This window comes from Gorilla gorilla, chromosome 10 (genome assembly GCF_029281585.2).
Source record: "Gorilla gorilla gorilla isolate KB3781 chromosome 10, NHGRI_mGorGor1-v2.1_pri, whole genome shotgun sequence".
In the NCBI taxonomy this organism is placed as follows: Eukaryota; Metazoa; Chordata; class Mammalia; order Primates; family Hominidae; genus Gorilla; species Gorilla gorilla.
This window is the reverse complement of record NC_073234.2, coordinates 18,096,775-18,124,340: the sequence shown is the minus strand read 5'-3', so window position 1 is coordinate 18,124,340 and position 27,566 is coordinate 18,096,775. Positions and strand designations below refer to the sequence as shown.

Here is a 27,566-nt window from a genome sequence, read left to right as displayed (position 1 = left end):
GTTTGCGTTACGCCGGTTTAACAGAGATTAAAACAAAAATTGGAACTGAGAAAAAAAGGATACAGGTCTCTGCCTCTCACTTAACCATGCCCAGTGTGTGTCTGAATGAATGGGGCCTTCCCTGGGCTCTGCTGGTCGTGTTGGTGGAGCCAGCAGCGGGAAAGGTGCTGGGAGCGATAGAGGGCAGGGCCTTGGGAGCGCAGCCGCCTGCCCCTCTTACCTGCTATGCCCTCCTGGTTGTAGCAGGTCTTGTGCATCTTCCCCATGAAGAGCTCCAAGCCGATGATGGCGTAGATGATGATGACAAACAGCACAAGCAGGGCGATGTGCAGCAGGGGGACCATGGCCTTGATGATGGAATTCAGGACCACCTGGAGACCTGCGGGGACAGAGCCACTCACTGAACCAAGCATCACCGCGGTACCGTGCTGACGCCATCTCATGCAATCTTCCGGCAACTCTGCAAGGAAGGAACTGCCAGCCCTGTTGTTTAGATGAGAAGACTGAGGCTCAGAGCCACACGCCAAGGACTGATGGTGCAGGGGTCTAAATCCAGGTTGGCCTCACTCCAAATCTGTCTTGGAGACTCATCCAAAGCAAAGGACTGGCAGCTGCTGTACTTCCAAGGGGAAGAACATGTTGTTTCCATCCATAACCGTCAAATTGTGTAATACCCCATCTTACAGACAACTGAGCATCTTTTTCTCCTAGAGCAGCATCTCAGGACAGTGAGAGCTCATGTGGAATCAAGACGGCCCTGCAGGGACTCATTTATCCTCGAGGTTTTTCCCATGGTGGGATTGGAAAACAGAGCTGGATGGTGATGACAGTTGTACAACAGTGTGAAGATACTTAGTGCCACTGAGCTGTACACGTGAAAATCATTGAAATGATCGATTTTGTTATGTTCTTATCACCACAAGAAAGGAAACTCTAAAAAGCACCCAGATCCTTCTGGTAAACAAGAGTAAAGGAAAAGCCCACCTGGGGACATGGGTGTTGTCGGTGAGGTCTGGGGCTTGCACCGTGGTCTATGGGGAGAAGGCCCCCCTTACTAAGCTCGGTTATACCAAAAATAACACACTGGGGATGCCATTCATTTAAAGGGACACTGCAAATCATTTGCAAATGACAGGAAGGTGGTTATCAGCAAGTCACCCCCAGATGACACCCAGCCCCGAGAAAGTCACGTGTGAGATTCCTGCCCAGGTGAGTGCAGTGAGTCTCACATGCCAGGTGAGAATGTGGAGGCAGCTCCTCCTTCCCTCCAGCAGAGCCAGTGGTGCAGAAAGTCACCCTGAGTGCCACCTCTGACACACAGGACAGGAAACCCCCCTCCAAGTCACACTACACAGGTCACTTTTTGTGTCTTTACCTTCTGTGTGGGGCATCTCACCCTCACATTCAGCCACTGCGCTTGCCCCTGGGTAAACTAAGGCTGGTCACCCCCTTCCCAAACCCCAAGGCCGTTGTTGGTGCTTTTCATTCTGGTGGTGTGATTCTCACAAGACTGATTAGAATGATTCTTCCCAGCTATTAAGCCAAGCTGGGAAGATAAAAAAAAAAAAAAAAAGAAAGAAGAGAAAAGCTGGAATGATTTTACCTGTGAATTAATGAGAGTGCTTGCAGCCTCCCATTAGAACAAGATGTTTTCAGATTGAAATGATTCCATTAATTAGCAAGTTGTACACACATTAGTGTGGGAGTATGCAGAGCCGCGAAGAAAGTTGAAAACTGAACCGCAAAGCGGCTTTCAGGGCATCTGCTGGGGGTAGGGGGTGGGGGACGTCTTCCAAGTGTTACTCGAGGTGGTGGGAACCCCAAATCTGGGCTACCCAGGCATGAAGGGGCGTCTCGACGGGCCTCAGTGCCACCGCCTCCAATGGCAAGAGAACGGTGGGTGTGGGACATAAAGGGACACCCATCGGGAGGCTCCCCTCCAGGCCACAGCTGGAGGGCTGCTCAGCAGGCTGCCTCAGGCCTGCTGGAACTTTGAATGCCTTCCTCTGCTCTTAGGATGAAGACAAGATCCTTCCTGTGCCCTACAGGGCCCTGTCGGGTCTGGTTCCACCCACCTCTCCACCCACCTCTCCACCCACCTCTCCACCCACCTCTCCACCCACTGCCTCTCCACCCACTGCCTCTCCACCCACTGCCTCTCCACCCACCTCTCCACCCACTGCCTCTCCACCCACTGCCTCTCCACCCACTGCCTCTCCACCCACTGCCTCTCCACCCACTGCCTCTCCACCCACTGCCTCTCCACCCACTGCCTCTCCACCCACTGCCTCTCCACCCACTGCCTCTCCACCCACTGCCTCTCCACCCACTGCCTCTCCACCCACTGCCTCTCCACCCACTGCCTCTCCACCCACTGCCTCTCCACCCACTGCCTCTCCACCCACTGCCTCTCCACCCACTGCCTCTCCACCCACCTCTCCACCCACCTCTCCACCCACCTCTCCACCCACCTCTCCACCCACCTCTCCACCCACCTCTCCACCCACCTCTCCACCCACTGCCTCTCCCCAACCCACTCCAGTAAAACAGCTCTTCTTTTAGAGAGTTGAATATGCTACTGTTCCTCCCACCACAGGGCCACCACATATGCTGTTCCCTCAACCTGGAATGCTTTTCCCCACTTCCCTCCTACTTATCCTTCACTCTCAGCCCAAGCACCTGTTTCCCCAGAGATCATCACGCAACTCCCAGACCAGAAACGTTTCCTTTATGTCTTCTTGGAACTATTTTCTTTCCTCTGGAGAATGCACCTCAGTTTGAAATGTTATGTTCCTTAACGGGATTTTAAAACATTTATATCTGTCTCTCACATTAGGCTGAGTTTTGTGAGAGGGACTGTGCCTGTTCTTTTCCATTTTGTCACTAAGGCCTGGCTTGGTGCTGAGCATATGTGGGCACTCAGTAAATATTTACTGAAGGAGTGACAAAACTTATCATCTAAATAAATGCTACTGCTGTCCTGGAGCGCTGGTGAGTATTGCTGCACAGACACCTGCTTTCCAGATAGGTGTCTAAGGGACAGGTGAGTTTCAGGGCCTGCAGGGGACAGAGGCCACTGAACAGGCTGGAGAGAGGTCAAGTGGAGTGAAAGCAGCTTGTGGGCGTCATTTCAGCTGTCAGAGATGCCATAAGAATTCCTGCCAAATGCCCTGTTCCTCACATCCCCGTCCAGGCTGGGGGTCACGCCACTCACCTGAGCACCCAGACCAGAAAACTGATCTCCTAGGCTCCTCCTTCCACTCAGTAACCAAGTCCCGCTGGTTTGGTTTAAAAGTATCTTTAGACATGAATACATTTTTCTTACTGTATAAATAATACATGCTAATTATAGAGAAAACAGAAAATACTTATTATAGAGAAATTGCAGAACACAGGGAAGAAGAAAAAAGCAATGACTCATTGTCCTGCCCCCAGGAGAAGAGCCACTGTTAGCCTTTCCATCCATGACTCGTTTCCCTCCTCTCTGTCCCCTTGGTGCTCGTCATTTTGTCAACTGGTCTCCCGGGTTCCAGTGTTGCCCAGTCTTCGAGCTGCACTTAAAATGCTCTTCCTAAAGTACACACTGGAACATGTCACTTTGTAGCTGAAAGTCACCCAGTGACTGTCACCTGCAGGTAAACTCACCTGCCTCCTTCCCCAGTTTGGTCTCAAATGACTCCCAGTTTTTACCCTAGGCTTGAGCAATACACCCCGCAGTTCTCTGGCTTCGTGCCTCCAATCCCAGCGCACGCGGCTCCCCTGCCTGGAAAGCCATTCCCTGCCTCGCTGAGAGCTCCTTGAGTCTCATCACATCTTCTTATCTTTGTGTCTCAGGCACGTGGGGAGGGACTCCATGCACATGGAGCCAAGTCACGTTCGTGAGCACAGGGTGCCTTCAGAAGACAGAAACCACAAGAATGAAAGAATTGGAAATAACATCATTCAATAATCATTAGAAGAAATTGAAGGTGTTTTGTCAGGAATGGTGAAAAGGCACAGGCAGGAGGGTAACGTCAGTGATTTTCAGAGGATCTCAACTGCTGTTTGAGGAAGAGGGGTTAGAGGAGTTCTGTCTGACCACAGGATGGAACCACGACCAACTGCGAAGTGTCCGGGAAAGACTTAGGTTCAACACAGACAAACACTTATCTGTCCGAGAAACAGGCTTATCTGAAGGTGGAATACGGTGCTTTAAGAGGCAGTGATTCCCCATCCTCAGAGGTATCCAAGCAGTGACTTGAGGAAGTGCCTGACTGGGGATTCTGTCACTGGGTGAAGGACTGCCCCGGAACACCAAAGGCCCTCCAACTTGATGAGCGCGTTCTGAAGACTTGCCATGGGCGAGAGCAGCCCTCAGCACTCTATTGGATCATTCCATCTCCTCCCGGCAACAACCCTAGGAAGTAGGCACTATTTGTAACCATATGTTTCCGATGAGAAGAGTGGGTCCAGAGCAGTGGAGGGATCTACCCAGGGTCGCACAGCTGGGAAGTGGTGGCACAGGGCTCAGTGCCAGGCGGTCTGGCTCCTAGCCCATGGCTTCACTACTGTGCAAATGCCCCCCACACGCTTAGACAGCAGCTCTCAGCCTCCACGACCTGAGTCTATAAAGCAGTGACACGTGCTTGCAGCATCTGCTGGGAAGGCGGGGGAGTCTAGTGGAGTCCCTCCTTCCAGGAGAGCCCAGATGTTTCCAAGGCTGGTCCAGGAAAGGCTCTCGCTTCCATCTGCTTTCCTCGCGGCCTGCCTGGGGTGGCAGAGCCAGGCTGGCTTGTGAAGGCGTGTGGCCAGACATCCTCCTCTCTACCCTGCCATGTAGAGTTTGGCTCTCAGGGCCTGGATGTTTAACAGCTTCTTGGGATTGGCTCACAGCTGCCCCAGAAACAGCTCCTCCAACTCAAGTTCTAATTTGGAAAATACACGACATTTCTCCACCCAAGTGTTCTCAGATAGGCCATGCTCACAGCTGATAAGCGAGTGTCGGGCCTTCTTCAGGGCTGGCTGCTCATGTTGGTGAAAGAAAATGGGCCCTAGATAAGCCTGGTGAAGCAACTGCTGACAAACATTCTGTGAACACAAGATCACTATTGGCCCACGCATGTGAGGAGCCTGTTTTTCCAGCCCTAAATCAGGGTAAGATCTGACAAACACATGTGTACTTATGGGACCAATAGGACTCAATATGTGACAGGAGAGCTCTACTGGAAAATTTGGAACATACGGTTCCATGCAAAGATCAAACAGCACATAACCTAGAAATTCAGTCTCACTAGTTTGGAGTTCATGTCAAGTGACTGCCTCTTGGTGGGTGGAAAGACTCTCAAGGTACCAGGAAGACCTTCCAGGGAGATGGGGCCTTGGGCAGTGGCATCATTCAGTGCTGGGCTCAGGAAAAGGGGAGGATGGAGTTTAGCCGGCAGACATGGATTTCCTTTCTTCCTCTTACAGTGCTACCCGCATTCCCTCTGGGGTGCAACTTGACAATTCCGGTTAGGAAAGGCTTAAAGGACCTGCATATATAAATCACACTGTTTCTCCTTAAAAAGTCAAGAGAAGCCATCCATTGCAGAAAGCAATGTCTGGCACCTTTCTCTACGGTGGTTTTGAGGTTAGCCTGGAGATGCCCAGATTGGCCAAAGTTGGTGCTTCCATTACCTGGTCCAGATTGTCCACCATGACTGACGAGGGCTGACAACAGATCACATCCTCTTTTGCTTTATAAAACAGCATCTCACCAAGCCCTACTTTTGGGATGAATTGTTCTGCTCAGGGCCCCAGGGATACTATCACAAAAGAGTATGAAAATGCCTTTATGAGCAGAGGAAAATGAGAACTTCCTGGGGCTGGAAGGTAACATGCCTGATTCAAGGCTCCTCTTAAGGACTCTGTTCTTTTCATGTAATCTTCAACCCATACTTCCCTCTTTTGAATTCATATTTTGAGTCATTTCACATGAGACGGGAGAACTGTTGAAGACCCTAGAATTGGAGATCATTGCCAACGTTAGATTCCATTGTTTGGATTCCACATTGACGCTCTGCTTTTCTGTTGGTGTTTAGGCATGAACATTTCACATTCCCAATTATTCAAACTCAAAGATTCCAGCCAAGCCTTAGGAAAGTATGAAAATGATCAAGGAGGCTTGACGACAGAATTCATCAGAAGACAATGCTGAGAATCACTGAACTAGGAAGAGAGAAGTTTGGGTTTAGGGGGTTGGTGGGTACAAGTTTCTCATAGATGGACTCAGAGTTTGCCATGACAGGAAGAGGACTTTGGGATCACCTAACCCGATACCTTCATTTCACTCAAAGACTATTTACTGAGCTAAGCTCTACAGGCCATGAGCCATGCTTGCGTGCTAGAGATGGGAATACGGTGGTGACTACAAGGCCTGCAGGCCTTGCCCTCACAGAGCTTGTAGGCAGCCAAACATTAGTCAAATAATCATGCAACTGATGTATAATAAACTCTGTGAAGAGCCTTAAAGAAGCGGAACAGGGTACCACGAGGGTCCTCCTTTGGCATGGAGGCTGCAGAAAGGCTTTCCAGGAAGTGGTGCTTAAGCTGAAGGCTGAATGGGGAGAGGACCTGGTCAGGTATGTGCAGGTAGAGGGTCCCGGCGCCAGGGCTGTGGGGTCCAGACTGCGACGTAGCCTGGATAGCTATAGGACACCTAGGGCTCTCCGTCTGTCAGCCCCATGCTCCTCCTGGCTTTGTTCTGTCTCTCAAAGAAATCCCTGGAAGGAGGTTTGAGGAACCAGTTTGTTGCTTCTGTGTGAAATCAGAGGAAGCAGATATCACTTTTACTTTCAGGAAAACCAATTCAGGAAGCACATGAGGAAGGCCCGCCTGATAACGTCCTCACTTGTAAAGTGGAGGAAATAATCCCCATCTGGTGCCACAGAGGGGCAGGGGAAGGACAGCATTAGGCCAGGGGTCCTCTACTCTGCTGGCTTTACTGGGGCAATCTTAACCACAACTTCTCAGCAGACTCAATCCAACAGAAGAGAGGGCTGCGACACCATGTGAGATTCTGCCAATACGGAAAGCCTGGATGAAAAGAAATGGCGAGTCAACCTCAAGCCTGGGAAAACCCCTTCTACATGTGATATCCCCGATCCCGATGTAGTCAGGGCTTCCCAGGAGTGGGGCTGACTCTAGATTCTGCTGTGCTTCAAGCCAGCATTAAGGCGACAGCCCACTTTCAAGACTGGGGCAAGAGTCAGGACATGGAGTTTTAGAAAGCTGCTCCTTAACTTGAACTGGCTGTCCTTGCAGAATGGAAGAGAAAGCCATACTGCTTAATCCAGATGTCTGATTAGCTGAATGATGGCTGACTGAGAGGCTGGCCCTACCAAAGCAAGTTATGCCTTCTGTATTTCCCAATAAACTTTAGCCAAATCCAAACAAAAAGAGTCACTAGATGGTGGGCAAATTCTAAGCTTCGCTACAAGTCCTTCCTCTTAGAATTGGATGTCATCTGAAAGAAATAGATTTCTGTTAAGACAGGTGTTCAAGGCCAGGCACAGTGGCTTTAGGCCTGTAATCCCAGCACTTCAGGAGGCAGAGGTGGGCAGATCACTTGAGCCCAGGAGTTCAAGTTTACAGTGAACTATGATCATACTACTGTACTCCAGCCTGGGTGACAGAACAAGACCCTGTCTCTAAAAAAGAAAAAGAAAATTTAAAATAATTCTTTAAAAACTTAAAAAAAAAACAGGTGTTCAAGTGAAGGGCACTGTCCTTACTGGGCCCACCGAGCCCCATAACTGCCCTTGAACCTCACTAACCTTGGATTTGCGATGCAGATTCTAGGAAAATGTAGATCAAACACCAGCTTCTCCCACAGGGGAATCTAGAATGAAGTTTTCCATCCTCAGCTACATCCTCTATCTGAGAAAATACTACCGGAGAGTCTCTCCCTTCTATAATGAGAGGCAGGCATACCCAGGTTGTAGAAAGCTTTCCCCAGATGATCAAGGTTCCCTTTCTTGAGGCTACCACAGACAGCTATGCCATCATTCACTTGTGCATCTTCCAAGCACCTATGGAGAACTTATGAAGCACCCTGCTGATTGCCATGGGAGATGGGAGAAGGAGGAGAGTGCAGTGGTTGAAGAAGAGGGACCCTTGGAGCCAAATGACTCCAATGAATCCCAATCCCACCACGTCTCATCCATGTGTCCTTGTACCAACTATTGACCTCATCTTAAAGAGAGGATGATCGTTTACCTATCCCATAAAGTTGCTGTGAGGATTAAACAAGTTAATTTAAGCAAAGTGCCCAGAACAATATCAGGCCCATTGTAAAGGCCATATCAGTGACAGCCATTGTTATTTGAAGTGTGGTCTTAGAAGCGTGACACAGGTCTCAGTGGGACCCTTTAGGGTAAATGAGCACATAGGTCCCCTAGGATCTTGTCAAAATGTGGATTGTAATTCTCCATCATGGGTGGGGAATGAGTTTGCATTTCTAACCAGGTCTCAAGTGACACCGCAGCTGCTGCTCCACCAACCAGCAGCCAGGCCCTAGGGCACGCTGGCCATCGTGGGAGGCTGCAGCAACCTCATCCAGTCTTTTTGGTGTTATCAGATGCTCTCAAGCAGTGACTGGAGTTTTGCCTGCATGGGGGTTATCCTCAATACATCATTCTTTCAAATAATTTGTATAATCAGTAAAGTGCGTGAAGCCAAGGCTGGAAGCAGAAAATACCATACACTAACTGTTGTGAGGGTCCTGCGGGGTTATTAAGTTTTTAATTTTAATTTTTATTTGTAAACACATGATCACTGCAGAGGGCAAGACCAGGAGCCACATACCTGCACTGCACTACTGGGGAGCACAAGTGCTGTGTGAGTGCCTCTCCTTCCAGGAGCAGTAAGAGCCATTCAACAGAGTCATGCAGACAGTCACAACCCAGTGCAGCAGCTTTATAGGTTTAAGCAGCTCCACCTGAATTCTCCTCTCGCTGGTGGCTTCCGTCATTGCCACTCTCATGGAGCTTGCATCCTCAAGGTTACTGATGGCTCCAACGGGCCCATCCATGCCTTAGCTTGGCCATCATTTTCCTTGACCTATTTGACGTTATTGATGACTCGCTTCTTTTCAAAATGGTCTCTCCTTGTCTCCATAACAGGGCACAATTTTGGTTCTCCTGCAACTCTGTATTTAATTCTTCACCTCTGTTATTCCCTCCCTCACTCCCTTCTAGGCCTGTTTGAGTCTGAGGAATACCACAGAGGCAAAAATGATGCAGTCCCTGCCCATGAGCTTTCAGCTAGATGGGGAGGCAGCCATGGAAACAGCTCATTGCAAAGCCAGTGATAATATTCCTAAGAATTATGCCCAAAGGACGGTGGAAGCATAGAGGAGAGGGAGAGACTATCTTCACCTAGGAAAATAGGAAAACAGTTCCCAGAAGACTGGACCTGTGAGCTGTGTCCATGGGTGGAGCTTCTCTCTGCCCTTTTATTCTGTTAGTCTTCTGCCCTTTGTGTGGCTCTCTCTAAACTCTCTCTCAGAAAATTCATGCACTTCACTCCTTCCTAAGAGTCCAATAGTCACCACTAAGTACATGCATCCACACCTGTACTTACACTTATTTTCTTTGTCCTCTCTTCTGAGTTCAAGACATGCTTCATAAGCCTACTAGATATTTCTACGAGGTTGTCCCACCATCTCCTCACACTCAAATTAAGATAATTTGAGATGACTGGTGCTTTTTATGAAGGTATGATGGGGTAAAGAGAACCACAAGGGTGGCCTGGAAGTGGCAACAACAGTGATCTATTAGCACCACTAGGCTGAAGAAGCAAGTGGAAAGAGTGGTTACAGAAAGTGGGAAGGACAGCATTCTGTATAAAGGACCACTCGGAGAGGCTGTGACAATGCCAGCCCAGACCTGCAGGGAAGGATCTGAGGACAGAAGAACCTGACCTCACGCTGCTCCCACCTGCTGATCTCTTGCTCGGCTCCCCATCGACTGAACCCAACTACAGGCTGGAGATAAGGCAGCCTGTTGATGGAGGCCATCTGGTCAACTCCCCAGCCAGAGAGCAGAGTGGGGAAGGGTGGAGAGCAGATGTGGTAGTGCAACTGGAGGATGGCTGGCAGACAAGACAGAGTGGCTTTCTATGTGCCACCATCACCTTTCCATTAAGCCAGGAGGAGGTATTCCACCTGGAGGGCTTCTAAGTTTTGTAAGCCAACAAGTTCCCTCCCAGGGATAGTGATCAGATAAATATCCTCTTACTATAACTCACTAGCCAACTCTGGGTCCTCATCTTCCAAAGTCATACCTGACTGCTTCTAAAAATGAGTGCTCCTTTCAGCATTTGTGGTGGTGACAATCACCACTGTCATCATCAGGTTGTGACTACTAGCCCACGCTTACTTCTGATCTCCATGAATCATGTTGCACTGGCTAGAAGCTGGAGACGTGATGAATCTCACAGATCATGTTTTCTGTCTTCATTTGGCTGATGAAGTAACAGACACTTTTAATGGTCTTACAGGCTTAATGGCTTTCAAAAGAAAATAGGTCTAGAACTAGGAAGGCAGATAGTTCTCTCTTGGGGAAAGGAGTAAGTTTATCAAGCTGAGCTTCAAAAGTGACTAATGCATTTTCTTACTGGGAAAAGAAGCTTCCTATAAATGGGGAAAGAACTATTGCCTGGATAGCTTTCCTACAGCCTCAAGTTTCATGATTTTTGCATGTTCTCATTAGAGTGTCCTTATTCATTAGAGATTTTCATTTATTTTTAATTTAGCCTTTCCAGATTAATAAATTCTGCATCCCACGCATGGTATGAGGAACACTAAAGGAGGGTTCTTGTCTTAGCAAAGGGATGGTGGGTAACTGGTTCCCCAATAAATTAAAACTTTAGGAGTAATTAAAATATCAGCCTTCAAGTTGAATTAATTTTTTATATTACCAATGTGGATTGAAAAGAGAAATTCAGAGAAAAAGATATAAAAGAAACCCTGTGTTAGAAGAAAACTGCATATGGTGAAAGGCAGACAAGATGATCTAAAGCAAACAACAACAATAATAGTATTAACTACCATTTCCCGAGGACTCAGCACCTGCTGGGTACCACATAAGTGCTTTACATACATTGTTTCATTTAATTCCCCAGCCGTCTTAATAAAGATAAAAGAAATGAGGCTTAGGTAAGACAGATAAATTGTCCCAGATTACACACTTGGTAAATGGCAGAGTTGCAGTTAGAAGCCAAGCCAACTTGAAGCTACCACTTCCATTCCTTAGCCATTATCCAGGCAAAATGACAACTACACTGCACACATGTGCCACTTCTTGGCCCGCGTCATGGCAGATGCTGCTCCTTCCCTCTGGTCCAGATGGAGCCTCACAACCCTTCTCAACAGTGCATCTCTCATGACAGCTCTAATCCATTGGAAGTGATTGCATCACGATGGCCGTCCCTCTGTGCTGCCTCCCTATTGGTGGCAAACTGTAGTTTTCTGCTCCAGGCAGAGTAAGGAGCAGATCTCTTTCAGCATCTGCCAATGATGTAGCTACCTGGGCCTGTACTTTTGCTTCTTCTTACATCTTTTTTTGGAAAAAACTGTGAAATATACATACAAAAGATGCAAGAAAGGGGGATGTTACAATGTATGATTTATCACAAAACAAACAGCCATGCAACTATTACTCAGACCAAGAAATAAAACCCCACCAGCTATACAGCAGCCCCACTCACCCCTCCTACACCAAGATAACCACTATATTATACTTCCATAACAAGTTAATATGTAATTCACATTAACTTAAAAATAACGATTCTGTCAGATGTAGGAAAAAAACATTTCATAAATGTGAGCATCCACTTATTCCCTGATATTCTGTACCTTTTCTGCATTCCCAATTCTTTTCAGTTTCTGTGTTTGATTATCAGTATTTTTCCCTGCCCTCTCTCTACTTCAATAACTGTTTTCAGCTGTGCCAAGTCTTCTTTTAAATCCATTCACTGCCTTTTTCATTTCAGTGATTGTATTCTTCATTTCTAAAATTTACATTTGGTTCTTTTCCATAACTGGTTCTTTGGAAAATTACCAGTCCTGTCTTTGATATCTCTGAATGTGGTAAATACAGTTATTTTCAAGTCTATATCTGACAATTCCAATATCTCGATTCCCTGTGGGTCTATTTCTATGGTCTATAGTTTCTCCCCATTTTCACTCAGGTTACTTTGTCTCCTTGTGTATATAGTTATTTGGTATCATGAATGAAACCTTCTTTTCTTTTTTTTTTTTTTTTTTTGAGATGGAGTCTCACTCTGTTGCCCAGGCTGGAGTGCAGTGGCGTGATCTCGGCTCACTGCAAGCTCCGCCTCCCGGGTTCACGCCATTCTCCTGTCTCAGCCTCCCGAGTAGCTGGGACTACAGGCGCCCACCACCGCGCCTGGCTAATTTTTTGTATTTTTAGTAGAGACGGGGTTTCACTGTGTTAGCCAGGATGGTCTCAATCTCCTGACCTCGTGATCTGCCTGCCTCGGCATCCCAAAGTGCTGGGATTATAAGCGTGAGCCACCGCGCCCAGCCGAAACCTTATTTTCACACAATTGGTTTTCAAAGTAATTTGAAAATGTTGATGATGTTATCTTTCTCCACAGAGGATTCACATTTGTTTCTATCAGGCATCTTTTCCAAGTTCCAGAAAGAAGATTTAGAATATTTTGTCCAGCATTTCTAGTTGTCCTCGGCAGGACAGTTGATCTGAATCATCTCAACTGCCAATTCTGAAAGAAAAAGTGGCCTGCATTTCTTTTTTTCTTTTCTTTTCTTTTCTTTTTTTTTTGAGATGGAGTTTCGCTGTTGTTGCCCAGGCTGGTGTGCAATGGCGTGATCTCAGCTCACGGCAACCTGAGCCTCCCAGGTTCAAGTGATTCTCTTGCCTCAGCCTCCCGAGCAACTGGGATTACCGGCATGTGCCACCACGTCCAGCTAAGTTTTTGTATTTTTAGTAGAGACGGGGTTTCGCCATGTTGGCCAGGCTGGTCTCAAACTCCTGGCCTCAAGTGATCTGCCTGCCTCGGCCTCCCAAAGTGCTGGGATTATAGGCGTGAGCCACTGCGCCTGGCCTGGCCTGTACTTCTTATGGGAGAAACTACCTACGGGACCCAACTGTAGCTTTTCCTGCCACACTCACTCCCAGAACCAGACAACTGGGTTTTGAATACAAGGATATATTCTAGAGCACCGGAAAATCTTTGCCACATTCTCTTAGTGCCAAACCCTTGACAGAGCCTCTTGGAGTGAAGTTTCTGAGGACTGGCTGTTTGCTGAGCAACATACTCGATAATAAGGCCAAACAGGAGGAAAACGTGGCTTGGTTGCACTCACTGCAAATCCTCACTCCTTCCTTTAGAAATGTAAAAAAGGTATACTTTTGGGGAAAATTTCAAAATATCTCTATGGTTTTGGTGGTAAATGAGATGTACTCATTATAGAGTTACCTAGTTGAATGAGTTACTAAACTAGTCTTAATTATACCTCTCTAATGATTTTTTTTTTCTGGCAAATACCATTATACCCAGGCAACAGCTTTCTCTTCCCTGGATGTTCTTGAGATGGAGTGTAATAAAGAACCAAATTTGTTCATTGCTGCCAACTTACGGTAACTCTACGCCATAAGCTAATCTTTCTATGTAACTCGAACAACATGCTTTCAGGGTCACGTACTTACTTATTTTCTAATTCTGGCTCAAATCACTATTGCATCAATAGGGACTTTGGCACTAACCAAATTTTCTATAGTGGTAAAAATTTCTAAACATCATGCTTAGATTTTCTTTTAAAATATATTTTTGGAGGGATTTAGTGGGGGAAAATGCCAGGCTATTTCCTCTTCTGCTATCAATAACTGTGTGACCTTGACAAGTCATGTCACCTTTTGGTTCTAGGTTTCAATATCTTTAAAAGGTGGACATTGGATGAGAAAAGGAAATCTGGCTCTAAAATTTTCTAAGTTGTTATTTTCCAAATAAAGCAAGATTCTAGTACCTTTCCTTCTTCCAGTTACTACTGTGCCTTATACACAATAAGTCCTCAGTAAATGTGTGACATATAAAGTAAAATATAACATATAACATTATATTATCTAATATACTATAATTAAGAACAGTTTCCTGAGGGCAGAACAAAGAGCTACAGTTCAAGCACAACACTGCAGCCCCATGGAATTGAGAAGGCAGAAATCAGGTTGCAATGTGGGAAGCTGAAGTGGCTGTGGTGGGACATCCAGAAGAGACAGCGAGGTAGATACAGGGCCCTAGAAGTTTGTGTAGGGGTTGCCTGTGTGTCTGTGGCTTAGGGCTGGGTTGTACAGGTACAAGGTGAAACCAATGAGGCATATCAGATAGCAGCTGCTTTAGGGTTGACAGCAGAAAAGAGATGGTACAGGTTAATCAGTGCTGGGGAAAAAGCAGTGTCAGGAGGTTGGACTTACGGCCCTGAAATTGTGGAGAGACCTAGTTAACATCTCATTACCACCCTGGACAGATGACTCTGACACTGCAAGGGCACCTCCTGGGAGTAAGGCCCTTCGTCTACAGTGAGACCCACTCTAGATCCATCCTGGCAAAGCCAAAATCATTGCCCTGACAACATCAGGAGGGGAAAATTAAATTTGGAGGTTGAGGGGTTTGGGCTTTCAATGTGTCAGCACCAACAAGCATAAAACCAAGCCTACACACGTTCATGGTAAACTGTCTGCTGACGAACCAATACTCTTAGGAATATGAAAAGATCCAGAGTCACAACAACATATTATCCATGATTCTAATATTCGGTAAAAAGAAATCACTAGACATATAAAGAAATATAAAATGTGATAGTCAAGGAAAAAAGCATTCAATAGGAAACAAAAAAATGAGATTGTTCAGATGTTGGACTTGGCAGACAACGATTTGAAAACAGCTATATATATGTGGGTGTGTAGAGAGATACATATATATAGAGAGAGTGCTACATATGTATCCATATATAGATACATATATTTAAAGGATGGAAGAAAAACTGATTAAAGGAAATAAATGAGTATATGATCTTAAAGGGAGAAATATAGAGAATTCCACAAATAAATGGGAACTATAAAAAGGAACAGAATGGAAATTCCATAATTGAAAAGTAACTGAAATGAAAAATTATGAATAGGCTTAATGAAGATGGAGACATTAGAGGAAACATGAGTCAACTGAAAGAATAATCAACAGAAATGAACTGATCTGTGGAACACAGAGAATAAAAGACTGAAGAAAACTGAACAAAGCCCCGGGGACCAATGAGATACTATAACATGGCCAAACACCATGATAACAGGAGTCCCAGCAAGAGAAGAGTGAGAATGGAGTAGAAAAAAATATTTGAAGAAATGATGGCCCCACAAGTCCCGAACTTGAAAACTTCTCATTTATGAGTGTATCTGAGAAGCTCAGAAAACTCCAAGCAGAACAAATATAATGAATATAATAATGATGCACATCATAGTCAAACTGCTGAAAACTGAGAGAGAAAATTTTAAAAGCAGTCAGCAAAGAAAGAAACATTATGTGCAGGGAAATAATAACAATAATATCAGGCCGGGCATGGTGGCTCACGCCTGTAATCCCAGCACTCTGGGAGGCCTAGGCAGGTGGATCACGAGGTCAGGAGTTCAAGACCAGCCTGGCCAAGATGGTGAAACCCCGTCTCTACTAAAAATACAAAAATTAGCCAGGTGTGGTGGCAGGTGCCTGTAATCCCAGCTACTCGGGAGGCTGAGGCAGAGAATTGCTTGAAGCCAGGAGGCGGAGGTTACAGTGAGCCAAGATTGTGCCACTGCACTCCAGTCTGGGCAACAGAGCGAGACTCCGTCTCAGAAAGAAAAAAAAAAATCAATGACTTCTCATCAGAGACAGTGGAAACCAGGAGAAAATGGAACATCTTTAAAGTTCTGAAAGAAAAAAAAAACCTGTCAATCAAGAACTCTATACCAGCAAAAATATTCGTCAAAAGAGGATGGCAAAAGACATGTTCAGATAAACAAAAGCTTAGCTAATTCTCCAGCAGCAGACCTACATTATAGAAATGCCACTGGGTTGCTTGAAGATAAGGGGAAATGATACCAGAAGGGAACTTGGATCTATAGAATGTGTAGTAGAAGCATTAGAAACAGTAAATAAGTAGGTAAATATAAAATACTATGTTTTATTTTTTCCCATAATTTACTTAAAAGACAATTGACTAAAGTAAAAATAAAAACATTGTTGAGTGGAACTTATAAAGTATGTGTAAACAGAAGACATATAGCAATCACACAGGACAAGGGGTTGGGTAAGTGAAATTCTATGATTTTAAGGTTATTACACTTAAGTGTACACAAAATATGTGAATTTTATTGAATATAATTTATGCTTCAATAAAGTTATTTTTAAAATGATGTATACATCAGGCACAGTGGCTCACACCTGTAATCCCAGCATTTTGGAAGGCCGAGGAGAGCAGATAACCTGAGGTCGGGAATTCAAGACCAGCCTGGCCAACATGGTGAAACCCTGTCTTTCCAAAAAATACAAAAATTAGCCAGGTGTGGTGGCACATGCCTATAATCCCAGCTACTTGGAAGATGAGGCACGAGAATCATTTGAACCCAGGAGGGGGTGCTTGCAGTGAGCCGAGATCTTGACAATGCAGCCTGGGAGGCAGATCGAGACTCGGTCTCAAAAAAAAAAAGATCAAGTATAGAAGGTCCCCTTCTCTGATCAGTCCAACTTGGAGCCTGAGGTACAGATAGGGAGTTGGGCCCACAGAGTAGTAGTAGCTAGTATTTGCTGAGTGCTTCCTGTGTGTTTCACACAATTCTATTGCTTTAGAAGCATTTACTTATTTAATCCTCACAACAACTCCAGGAAGCAGGCAGGTGTAATTTTAGCCCCCATTTTATAGATCAGGAAATCAAGGCACACAGCTAATAAACGGTGGCTCTGGGAATTTGAACCTAAGTAGCGGGATTCCACCATCTGAGTCTTTAACCACTAAGTGTCATGAATCAACACGAGAGAATCAACCAATAATAACAGGCACACGGGGCTCACGTTCTGCGTATTGATCACTTCACAGGACTCTGGCCTCACTGGATCTTCATTTCATTCCCCTCATTTTTCTTTCCAACATTTAGAAAGCCTGGGTCACTTATAAGCCTAAGTGGCCTTTATTATTGCCATTATTTTTAATCAGTCATCACCTTGTCTGTGATTTCATGTTTGGGGGTCTCCAGACACAAAAAGGAATCCATTATGGAGCTTCCTGAGTTTAAGAACCCCTCTTGTCTCTTGTGATGATTATACCACCTGCCACAGTCCTGGGCTCAAGACGAGTGCTTAATAAATACCTGCTCTTATTTTAGGACCTACTCTCCCACCTCTGGGCTGTGTGATTGCTTACTATATTGGGAGCTGAAAGAGTGGCATTTGCCCAGGGTCATACTCTGTCGTGACACCTCAGGTCTAGAATTAGCGGTTAAAAAAGAAATTATTAAGTCACTGCTATTCTCTATCAACAAAGCACAGGATGATAATACTCAGAGGAATTTCAGGGGTATTCAAGCTTTTTTTTATTTCTGGAAAATGCAATGTAATTAATATAGTTTACATCTACCTGCTTTCACTAAATCTCAAGAGATTCAGGAAAGCTCTTGTTGACCATAGAAGGTAAGTCTAACAATTTCTGGGGAAAACATATGATCAAGGCATTATTTCTGGGAGAATTAAGTGAATAAATATATTATTATTTTTAAAAGTATTTCTGTTTTGCACAAGTGTTTATTAGTAGGGCTATATGGTCTAGTAAAAACAGCTTGAAGAAGGCATTATACTTTTGGATGTCTCCTCAATGCAGTTGACGGTGCTCACAGTCCCAAGGCTTTTTCTGAGTTCAGCGCTTTTCCATTATCCTCCAACAGCAGTACATTTTAAGAATACTCAGAATTATCCCAGCTTAGAACCGGAAGCAACACTGAAAACTCACCTGATGACATGCTGTTCCAACCACCTATGTCTTCAGAAGGAAGATGTCTACAACTTGTGCCAGATTATTCTCCTCTTCTCTGCCCTGACAAACAGCTTGACACCTCCTATGACATGAGTGTATTTCCTATTTCAGTCCTTTGCCAGTATCAACACAATGCGGCACAGATGAAGAAACGGACTGGTGGCTCATGTCGCGTGGCTCGATGCCTGGCAGATAGTAGTCTCTGAATAAATGCTCTTGATCAATGCCATGTCTGAGTGAAGACAGAACTTTTCTATCATCATCAATATCATCTGCTGCTGCCACAGACCACAGTGTTTTGTGAGCTTTTTGTGAGAGGCACAGAACCATTTCTCCTGGCTAATGTTTGCATATATGTATATATACACCAACAAGTTTTTCCCCTCCCGATGTGATTCTGTATATCCTTGGGGTCATACACCACATAGTCTACTGGGGTACCCACAACAGAAATGGCAACAACCTTGGTGGCTCTGAAACATTTCCAAGCCAAATATTAAAAAAACAAAACAAAACAAAACAAAACTAACTAACATGCAAGGGGTTGCTCAAGAAGTCAGCTGACTGAAAATTACGCATGATTCAGAGTGCAACTGCCATGGTGAAAGGTGAGCACGGTAGGCATTTAAAGGCTAATACTCTAGGGCGAATACAGTTGTACCCTCCCATTTTGCAGGTGAGGAAGCTGAGGGTCAGAGGTTAAATGACAAGGTCACACAGCTGGCCAGACTTAGATCCCTAGTCTCCTCACTGGCAGGCCGGAGTGCCTCCCACCCCATCACAATTCCTGAGGTGACAACAATACTATTTGCCATCAGGTCCTGCCACCCAAGGGGCTCACAACTCTTGAAACATAAATAAGGCAACAGGCAAACTATGAACTACTCTCAATCTCTAGAGCCAGGCAGGGCGCCCTACAGCCCAGAAGCAATGTGATTCCACTCAGCTCAGGAAGCTGTGTTCTCTTCCAAACAACAGAAACCAAGCCCTGGAGGGAGTTATCCCGACTGGAAAACAGTCTGAACTAGATAGCCTGGATTTGCCTATCTCTAAATTAGGGATAACGTCCCTGTGTTCCTAGACCACTGGGCCGATTCATCAGCTAATCAAGCTCTTTGAGTCTGAAGGCCTTGAACGGACGCTGAATATTGCTTGTAGTTGGAGGTAACCCTAATATTTATCACTGCCTCCTACATTTTGTTCTCAAATCAAAAAGAGACCAGTTCGTGACTGGAGGAATGTGTGTGTGCCTTAGCACACATGTGACGTTCCTGTGTGACTGCAGGCATTCTTTGCCATGAGGACTTTTTACCTGCTGTATCTAGAACACTAAATAATAGAGATGTTCCCAGTTCAGCCACATACTGTTGTTGATACTCAGTAACCTCTCAGTGAAACTCCACTATAGCAGAGGCGGGAACCTGTGAGTGTGCTTACTGTGTCAATCAGCTCACTTTGCCGCATGGTGGGCCTCTTGCCTTCCTATCTGGTGCGGTGGCTCCTGCCAACCCACAGGGTCCCTCTCCAAGAGGTCTCGGATGCTGGGAGCTCGCAGGGCTGCACAGGTGGAATCTCCTCCTTATCCACGGCACCCCCATCACTCACTCTTTGTAGATTGAGAAACCGAGGCAAAGCACCTGGCAGGGCAACAGAGAAGTTGCAGCAGGGTAGGGACTCTGAGTGGGCCTTGAGCTGCTGGCCCAGGCGTCTTTCAGGGGCATCTGGGAGGAGGCCGGGAAGAGAGTTGCTTAACTGGGGGTGCAGCGGTTAAGGGGAAAGACTGTCCACACTGGGAGATCAGGAGACACCGGGGGAGAGGGTGGGCCTGGCAGATGCTAAGGGGCGGGGCCGGGCATGGGACCCACCCCATTCTAAATTCTGTTTCTGAGAGGCAAGCCTCCTGCAGTGTGAAGGGCCCCCCGCCCGCCCCCTGCTGTCTCTGGCTGCCCTCCAGGGTGCTCTGCCCCATCTGCAGAGCACAACCCCAGGCTGCCTGGGTGGGAAGGCGGGGAGCGGGTCCTGGGGCTTCCTCCCTTCTGGGGAGGCTGGGAGACCTGGGGGCAGCAAAGATCAGCAGCCCTGAGGCTTCCCTCACCATTGCCATCAGAGTCCCCTTGCGGACCGTGCAGGAAGCAAGGGTCCTGCCCACCTGCCACCAGGTCACTCTGTGACCTTAAGGAAGCCATGTGGCCCTCTGGCCTCAGCGCTCCTCTCTGTAGAATGGAAGCTCGGTTGTACTAGCCTAGTCCCCTCCCACCCAGACATTCGGATTCGGGAACAGTGCCATGAGACGCATACAGGGGACAAGGTTTGAGTACTTCCTGTGGCAGTGAAAGAAGTGGGAGGGAAAGGGCTTAGAAGATGTTGTAGGGACCATCTCCGATGGGCGGGCAGAGGGACCGGGCAGCCTCCAGCGCTGTGTGAAGGAGAATGAGGGACGGCCTCGGGGGTGGCCCCCTGCACATGCCCCTGTCCTCATAAGTAGCTTTGTAAGTGTCCCCTCGTGTTGTTTAAGGGTATGTGGCCTGTAAGACCCCTATAAGACAAAGGGGATAAAAAGCAAGAGGAAGCAAAATAGAAAGTGAGGGGAGAATGAGGGCCAAGTCCAAGGACATGAGAGGGGGTGAGAACAGGAGTGGAGAGGCTGAAGGTCTGCAAGCAGTGAGGGTACAGCCTGGTGTGGTGGGGATGAGCATGTGGGAGAGGGAAGGGCATGCAGAGGCCAGCCAGTCCAGGCCCTTCAAGCCCCAGATGCAGGACAAAGTCCAGAGGGAGGGCAGACCTGCCCAAGGTCTCCAGGCTTGTTCGGGTGAATGCAGGGCTGGAGGCTGGGTCCTCTGCCTGCCCAGGCTTGTGCTCAGCTGCACCAGCAGCAGCCTGTGGGCACTTCAGCATTAAATCACATCAACCAGAATTAAAGGGAGTCTGGGAACATGAGGACACAGGCAGTGGAAAAAGCGAGGGATGGGGAGTGAAGCACTGTGGTTTGAGCCTCTTCCCTGACTCTGGGATCTTCTCTGGGACTCCAAGATGTGTCAGTTTCAGGGGCTGAGTTACAGGATTTGGAATATCTGCTCTAGAAAGATGTTCTCTTATCAGTCCAGACTGGGAGGTGTCCTTAACTGCAAGCGAGGTTCAGGAGCTGTTTGCAGGGACCATGCCTGCTGCCTAGCCTCCTCTCTTGCACAGTGCGTCACCACCCGGGCCAGAAAATACTTTCCTGGGAGCCACGATGGGATTGCAAATCTGCTGTGGCTCAATTTACCAACAGCAAATTTCAGACAGGACAGCATGAGTGCCTTTAAACCACCAAAGTGTGAAAACACTCAGAAAAGCCGCTTTTAGTAGCTCTAATGTGCCCCCAGTGGGTCTGATTAACTGGCACCACTTGCTAATCAGTGTGGCCAGTTTCACGGTGACTAATCCCCAGGAGGGGAGAACCCATCCTGGGAGGAAAACTACATCTCGGGATGAGTGTGGTTCACCTGGGGACTTGGCACTCAGGTGAGCTGTCAACTTCTGCAGCAGCAATTTTTAAGTCAATATTCATCGTATCAATAACAATGTTTTAAAAAAGAGCGTTTGGTGTCAAGCAGCATAGGATCTTCTGGCCGGGCGCTCAGGACAGAGCAGGATGGCCCAGACCTGGCCTCTGGGATGGAGGTCATGCAGGGCGGGAGAGAGCGGTGGCAGCTTCGGTATGGCTCTGACCCCAGCTCTGCCACCAGCCAGGGTGGGTTCGTGAACCTCCCTGGAATTCAAGATTCATGGTCAGTTCTGACCTTCTTTTGTAGATTTCCAAGACACTTAGCTGTCTCTGCAGTGCGGTTTTTTTGAACGTTTTGTATGGAGAGCGAACAGCAGTGGCTGTTTAGAAAACTGCCTCTTGGCATGCCATCCAAGACCCAGCTCAGTCTGCTCACTGCGGACTTTTGTCTCCTGGTTCTCACTACCCATACTTCCTTTTCGGTAATGGGTTTGGGCACCCCACACCTATGTGCTGGCCGAGACTGGCCCACATTGGTGACCTAAACAAACGAGGTTTTCACCCTCAGACGTCCTTCCATCCCCATCCCTGCCTGTTCCACATAAACCTCAGGGCTTATCTCCAGTATGTCCTCCTCCATAAAACTTTTCAGACTGCCACAGTCCCTGGTAAACTCTCCCCTTGAATCCATTTCATCATCTACACTATGCAAGTCAAATAATCATACACATGCCTCTCTGGTGATTTTTGGTCTCAAATTGCTATTTAACTCTTGAATATTCCTTATCTTTTAAAGTGTATTTGTTGTCTCTTGAGAATGATCTTGTCCTCTATTTCAGTCTACATATGTAATATAATATAATGTAACAGCTACCACTTAACTGAGCACTTACTATAAGCAGGACACCATTAAAGTGCTTTGCATGCCTTAACTCATTTAGTCTTTCCAACAGCATATGTAATACGTTCGATTACAATTCCCATTTTACATAAGAGGAAACTAAGGCACAGAGAGGCTTAGCAACTTCCGTAAGGGTACAGAGTCAGTAAGTGGCAGAAGCCAGTAGTCTGATTCAAGAACTCATGTTCAAAACCAGCATATTGTAAGGCTTTCCTTGCCTTCTATATGCTATCCACTCCACAGATATTTGTCTACTAACTGGTGCTGATTTGCTTGCAGGAAACAGTCCTCACCTGAGCAAGGAAAAATTGAAGCTTCTGACCTCTATCCACACGTGGTCCTCAGTGCTCCTTCTCACCTCTCAGGATGAAAGCAAACTTCCATTTAATAGCGAGCTGTTTTCTATTCTGTGTGCTTCCAGACATAACATTTTACTGACAAAAGGGACATCCTGAAAGATCTAATCTTGTAAAGACTCACATACTAGGAAAAATGTATCCCACGAAAAGTCCTTAAAGCATTCCATTAGAACTAAATCAAAATCACATTAACCAGGATTAAAGGGAAGTCTGGGAAGATGAGGACACAGGCAGTGGAAAAAGCAAAGGATAAAGAGTGAAGCAGTGTGGGCCTGAGCCTCTGCTCTGATTGGGAGATATTCTCTGAACTCCAAAATATGTCAGTTTCAGGGACTAAGTTACATGATTTTGACTATGTGCTCTAGAAAGATGTTCTCTTATCAAGTCTGGACTGGGAGGTCCAGATCTAAAACTGGATGGTCCTTATGAAAACTGGACAGGTGTTCTGATTTGACTGATGGGAGTGCACTATCTACCTCTGTCCCCGCCACCTACCTTTGTGCTTGGCTCACAGAGAGTGCTCAATAAACATTCATGATGAGTGAAGGGTGTCTTCCAAGGCTAGTGCTGGTCTTACAGAAAGGTGATTTTTCAGTTCCTTTCATCATCAGATCAAGTCTAGGTTGCTCTGAGTTTTCGTCAAAGACCCTACACATCTTTCTCATCTCCATCTGACTTCTCCCTTTATTAAGTCCCTCCTGAAAGTTCTTCTCCAGAAGGCATATGAGATGAAATGGAAAGCAGGAAACCACCCCTTGCTTACTGCTTCACAAGCAAATGTACTCCTTGCATATACATTGCAAATATTTAACCACAACTCTCCCTATTGTTCACCTCGCTGTATAACGTTGATTCCTCCATATGGCTTAGTCTCTGGTGTAATACACATGCTCCATAGCATGGCTGCAGTGGGAGAGTGGATGCTCACAGCAGAGAGAACTGATTCTGTTACTGTACAAGAGTCTCTATGAAGCCAAATGGCCAAATCTTTCAACTACACAGAACCCCATCGGAAGAGCCAATCTGATTTTCACCTCCGCAGTGTAATCAAGCCGTTAGCCTTGCAGCCTCACAGTGTGCATCTCCAGGGCCACAGCCACTCTCCTTCCTTTGTGTGATTTCCTGGAATGCCTCTCCTCACTCATCCTTCAAGTTCCATCCCAAATGCTACCTTCTCCAAGAAGGCTCTCCTGATTCTCTATCCACACTCCCCAAAGTATGGCGTCTCCAATGCATGGCTTGTCACAGAATTCATCACATCACGCATCTTACCTAAACTTTCCTTTTTGACAGCTCCAATTTTTATTCTATATAATCATTTTTATGAATATTTTTTCTTCTACTACACTTCAAGCTCTCTAGAACACACTTAGCATCTGACTCACTTCTGTATCTGCTATAATGGCTAGCAAAATCTTACATAAAGTAAGTACTCAGTCGATTTTGTTGAACAAATTGATAAATGACTCATGGACTTGTACCCTCACAATCATCTATTTCCATAACCTGTGATCATAAGATTTCAATGACATTTAGTACATATATGTGCATTTAAAAAATGCAACTTTTAGGCCGGGTGCGGTGTCTCATGCCTGTAATCCCAGCACTTTGGGAGGCTGAGGTGGGCAGATCACGAGGTCAGGAGATCGAGACCATCCTGACTAACACGGTGAAACCCCGTCTCTACTAAAAATACAAAAATTATCCGGGCGTGGTGGCGGGCGCCTATAGTCCCAGCTACTCGGGAGGCTGAGGCAGGAGAAGGGCGTGAACCGAGGAGGCGGAGCTTACAGTGAGCCGAGATCACACCACTGCACTCCAGCCTGGGCGACAGAGCAAGACTCCGTCTCAAAAAAAAAAAAAAAAAAAAAATGCAACTTTTGGGGCCTCTAACACTATTGGTCTAGAATTGCAGATGTCAAAAACAGCCCAATGAACCTATTTGTTGTAAGAAAAACCCTACATATCTATGTATCACCTATGTACATTTCTTAATATCACCCAATTGTCATGAAGATCAAATGAGACAGAAGAAGTAAAGACCCTTTGGAAAGGCCAGCAAAGGCACATGTCCAGGAAGCTGGCACCACTCACATCATTTTAGTGGGTGGGGTGGCTCTTAGGGCCTGTGATGTAAAGCTATGCCAGCCGCCATGGGCGTCCGTGTAACCATGTTTGTTCATTCTACAGATATTTATCACCTTTATTGTCGGTGCCGAGGACACAGCTGTGAATACAACTAACAAAAATTGTTAGCCTCACGTAGGTTACATTCTCATGAGGTAAGGGGTGATAAGCAAATGAACACGTACACATACAGAATGGCAGATGGTGAGAGGTGATGTGGGGAAATGGAGCAAGGAAGGGTGGATGAACGGGGAGTGAGGGGATGGCATCAGCGGGGGCCGAGGAGGTACGCAGGCCTGTGCAGAGAGCTGAGCAAAGGGGCGGGCCAAGGAGGTGCGCAGGCCTGTATGAGAGCTGAGCCAAGGGGCGGCCGAGGAAGTGCGCAGGCCTGTATGAGAGCTGAGCCGAGGTGGGGGCCGAGGAGGTGCGCAGGCCTGTGCAGAGAGCTGAGCCGAGGGGGTGCCGAGGAGATGCACAGGCCTGTATGGAGAGCTGAGCTGAGAGGGGCGCCAAGGAGGTGCGCAGGCCTGTATGGAGAGCTGAGCCGAGGGGGGGCCAAGGAGGTGCGCAGGCCTGTGCAGAGAGCTGAGCCGAGGGCATTCAGAGAGAAGGAGCAAGTGCCGGCCACCACCCCACAGTGGGGTGAGCTTGGAATGTTGGAGGAATAGCAAGGGAGTCACTGTGGAGGGCTGGTGAGGAGAGAGAGGAGGGGAGGGTGAAGGGGGTGAGCTCAGGGAGGAAGGAGGCGTGAGATCGCAGGGCCTATGGGACTTTGGTGCTCACTCTGGGCAAGTCAGGGAAGCTGTGGAGGGTCCTGAGCAGGGCAGGAACATGATCCGACTTGGCTGTTCAGAGGGCCATTTGAATGCCTTGTTAGGTCCGGGCCATGATAGGGGTTGAGGCAGAGACTCCTGCGGGAGGCTGTCGCCATCATCCAGGCCGGAGGCGAGGGCGGCCAGCGCTGAGCTGAGTGTGCAGGTGGTAAGAGACAAATTCTTGATATGTTTGGAAGGTAAAGCTCATAGGATTTTCTGATGGATTGTAATCAAAGAGTGAGAAAAAGAAATAAGTTCAACAAGGCCTGAGAAGCTAGAAGGATGAGGCTAGCATTTACCAAGCTGAGAAAGACTCTGGGAAGACTGGGAGTTCTGCCATGGGTCTTGCTAAGTGCAAGACACTAATTAGCTATTCAGACAGGAGAGGAACGCAGTCGGCAGGTAGGGATACAAGTCTGAGGTTTGGAAAAAAGGTCTGGGCTGGTGACACACAGCTGGTGGTTACTGGAAGATACATAGATTATATTTAACACCAGGAGGCTGGATGTGATAACTAGGGAGTGAGTGCAGACAGAGGAGAGGTCTCAGGATCTACCCCTGGAGCTTCCCAATGTTAAGAGGGTGAGAAGATGAGACAGAAGTCAGCAAGGGATTCCAAGAAGAAGAAACAAGTGAATGAAGGGCAGAGCTAAGAAAGAGCAGTGTTCCAAGGGCCAAGGGCAATGGTGGTTCAAAGACAAGGAGCGATCAGCTGTATCCAAAGCTGCCAAGAGATCATGTAACATGGCCCTGGAGGACAGAGCACTGGGTGCGGTAACGGTGATCACTGATGGTCTGGACAGGAGATGTTTTGGTGCAGCAGTGGGGAAGAAAGCCCCATCAGAGTGGATTCAAGAGAGAATGGGAGGACAAGAATCACAGACAACAGGTAGAGGCAACTCTTGAGGAGTTTTGCTGAAATACAGAAAGAGATAACCTATGGCTATGAGAAGTAGAAGACGGAGGCATTTGTCTAGGTTTGTAGTCAGGGGAGATATCGCTGACATCTTTGTAGATGACACCAACCACACTGGTACAGTGCACTGATCCACCATGGTCTGCATGGTTCCCTGTTTCAAAAGCTGCACAGACACTATTCCAGCAAGAAAGGGCAGAAGGCTGGATGAGCTGAGGAAGAGTCACCATTTTACTGGTGACCCAAAGGAAACCAGACACAGGTGCTGCTCCTATGCATAAGCATGGAGCTACCGACAAGGCACCCACAACAGCAAATCCATCTCAGTGTCATCATCTCTAATGGCAAAAATATTTTCCTGGACTGCATGGCAGGTAACATGAGGGCCTTGCATTTGAGGCCTGCATCCTCTTGAGAGAATTCCTAGGAGTGTTACTGCTTCCTGACCACTACAAGACACGTCTACCTTACTTAAGTGCAGATGGAGACAGGGCTCCATCCTCGGGAAATTTCCTCTGTAGTGGAAACCAAGTGACCCGATCTAATCTAATTCTTCCTTTTAATGCACTGTAGCATGAGTGGCTCTCAACCATATTCATCTCTAATTAAGAATCTCTGTACTAGAGCAATTACTGTAGCTACAGCTGTTGATAACAATCATCTCCTCAGTCTCTTTGTGGTAGGCTGCTATGTGTTCTCAATCGTTGACCCATGCGTCTCTGCAGGTACAGCACACTTCTTGGCCCCATTATCTTTGAGGGTGGCCATGTGACTCGCTTTGGCCAGTGGAATGTGAACAGCTAAGACAGAAGCCACATTTAAGCATAAGCCTTAAGTTGCTGGTGCGGTTTGGCTCTAAGCCCCATTTTGTGAGCATCTCCCCCAGCCATGACAACCACAAGGCCT

The 27,566-nt window shown here is 46.8% G+C and overlaps 1 protein-coding gene across 42 annotated transcripts in view; it reads right to left on the bottom strand.

The window, feature by feature from the left end:
• The window catches only part of CACNA1C (calcium voltage-gated channel subunit alpha1 C), a 720,825-nt gene that overhangs the window by 206,855 nt on the left and 486,404 nt on the right, over nt 1–27,566 (bottom strand). For 38 of the 42 annotated variants that reach the window (XM_063694557.1, XM_063694558.1, XM_055357545.2 and 35 more), the window contains exon 6: nt 221–379. In XM_063694557.1, the coding sequence (XP_063550627.1) occupies nt 221–379 (159 nt within the window). Of the gene's footprint in view, nt 1–220; nt 380–27,566 lie in introns of those variants that run through there. The other 4 variants (XM_063694560.1, XM_063694563.1, XM_063694561.1 and 1 more) reach the window with 3 other exon arrangements.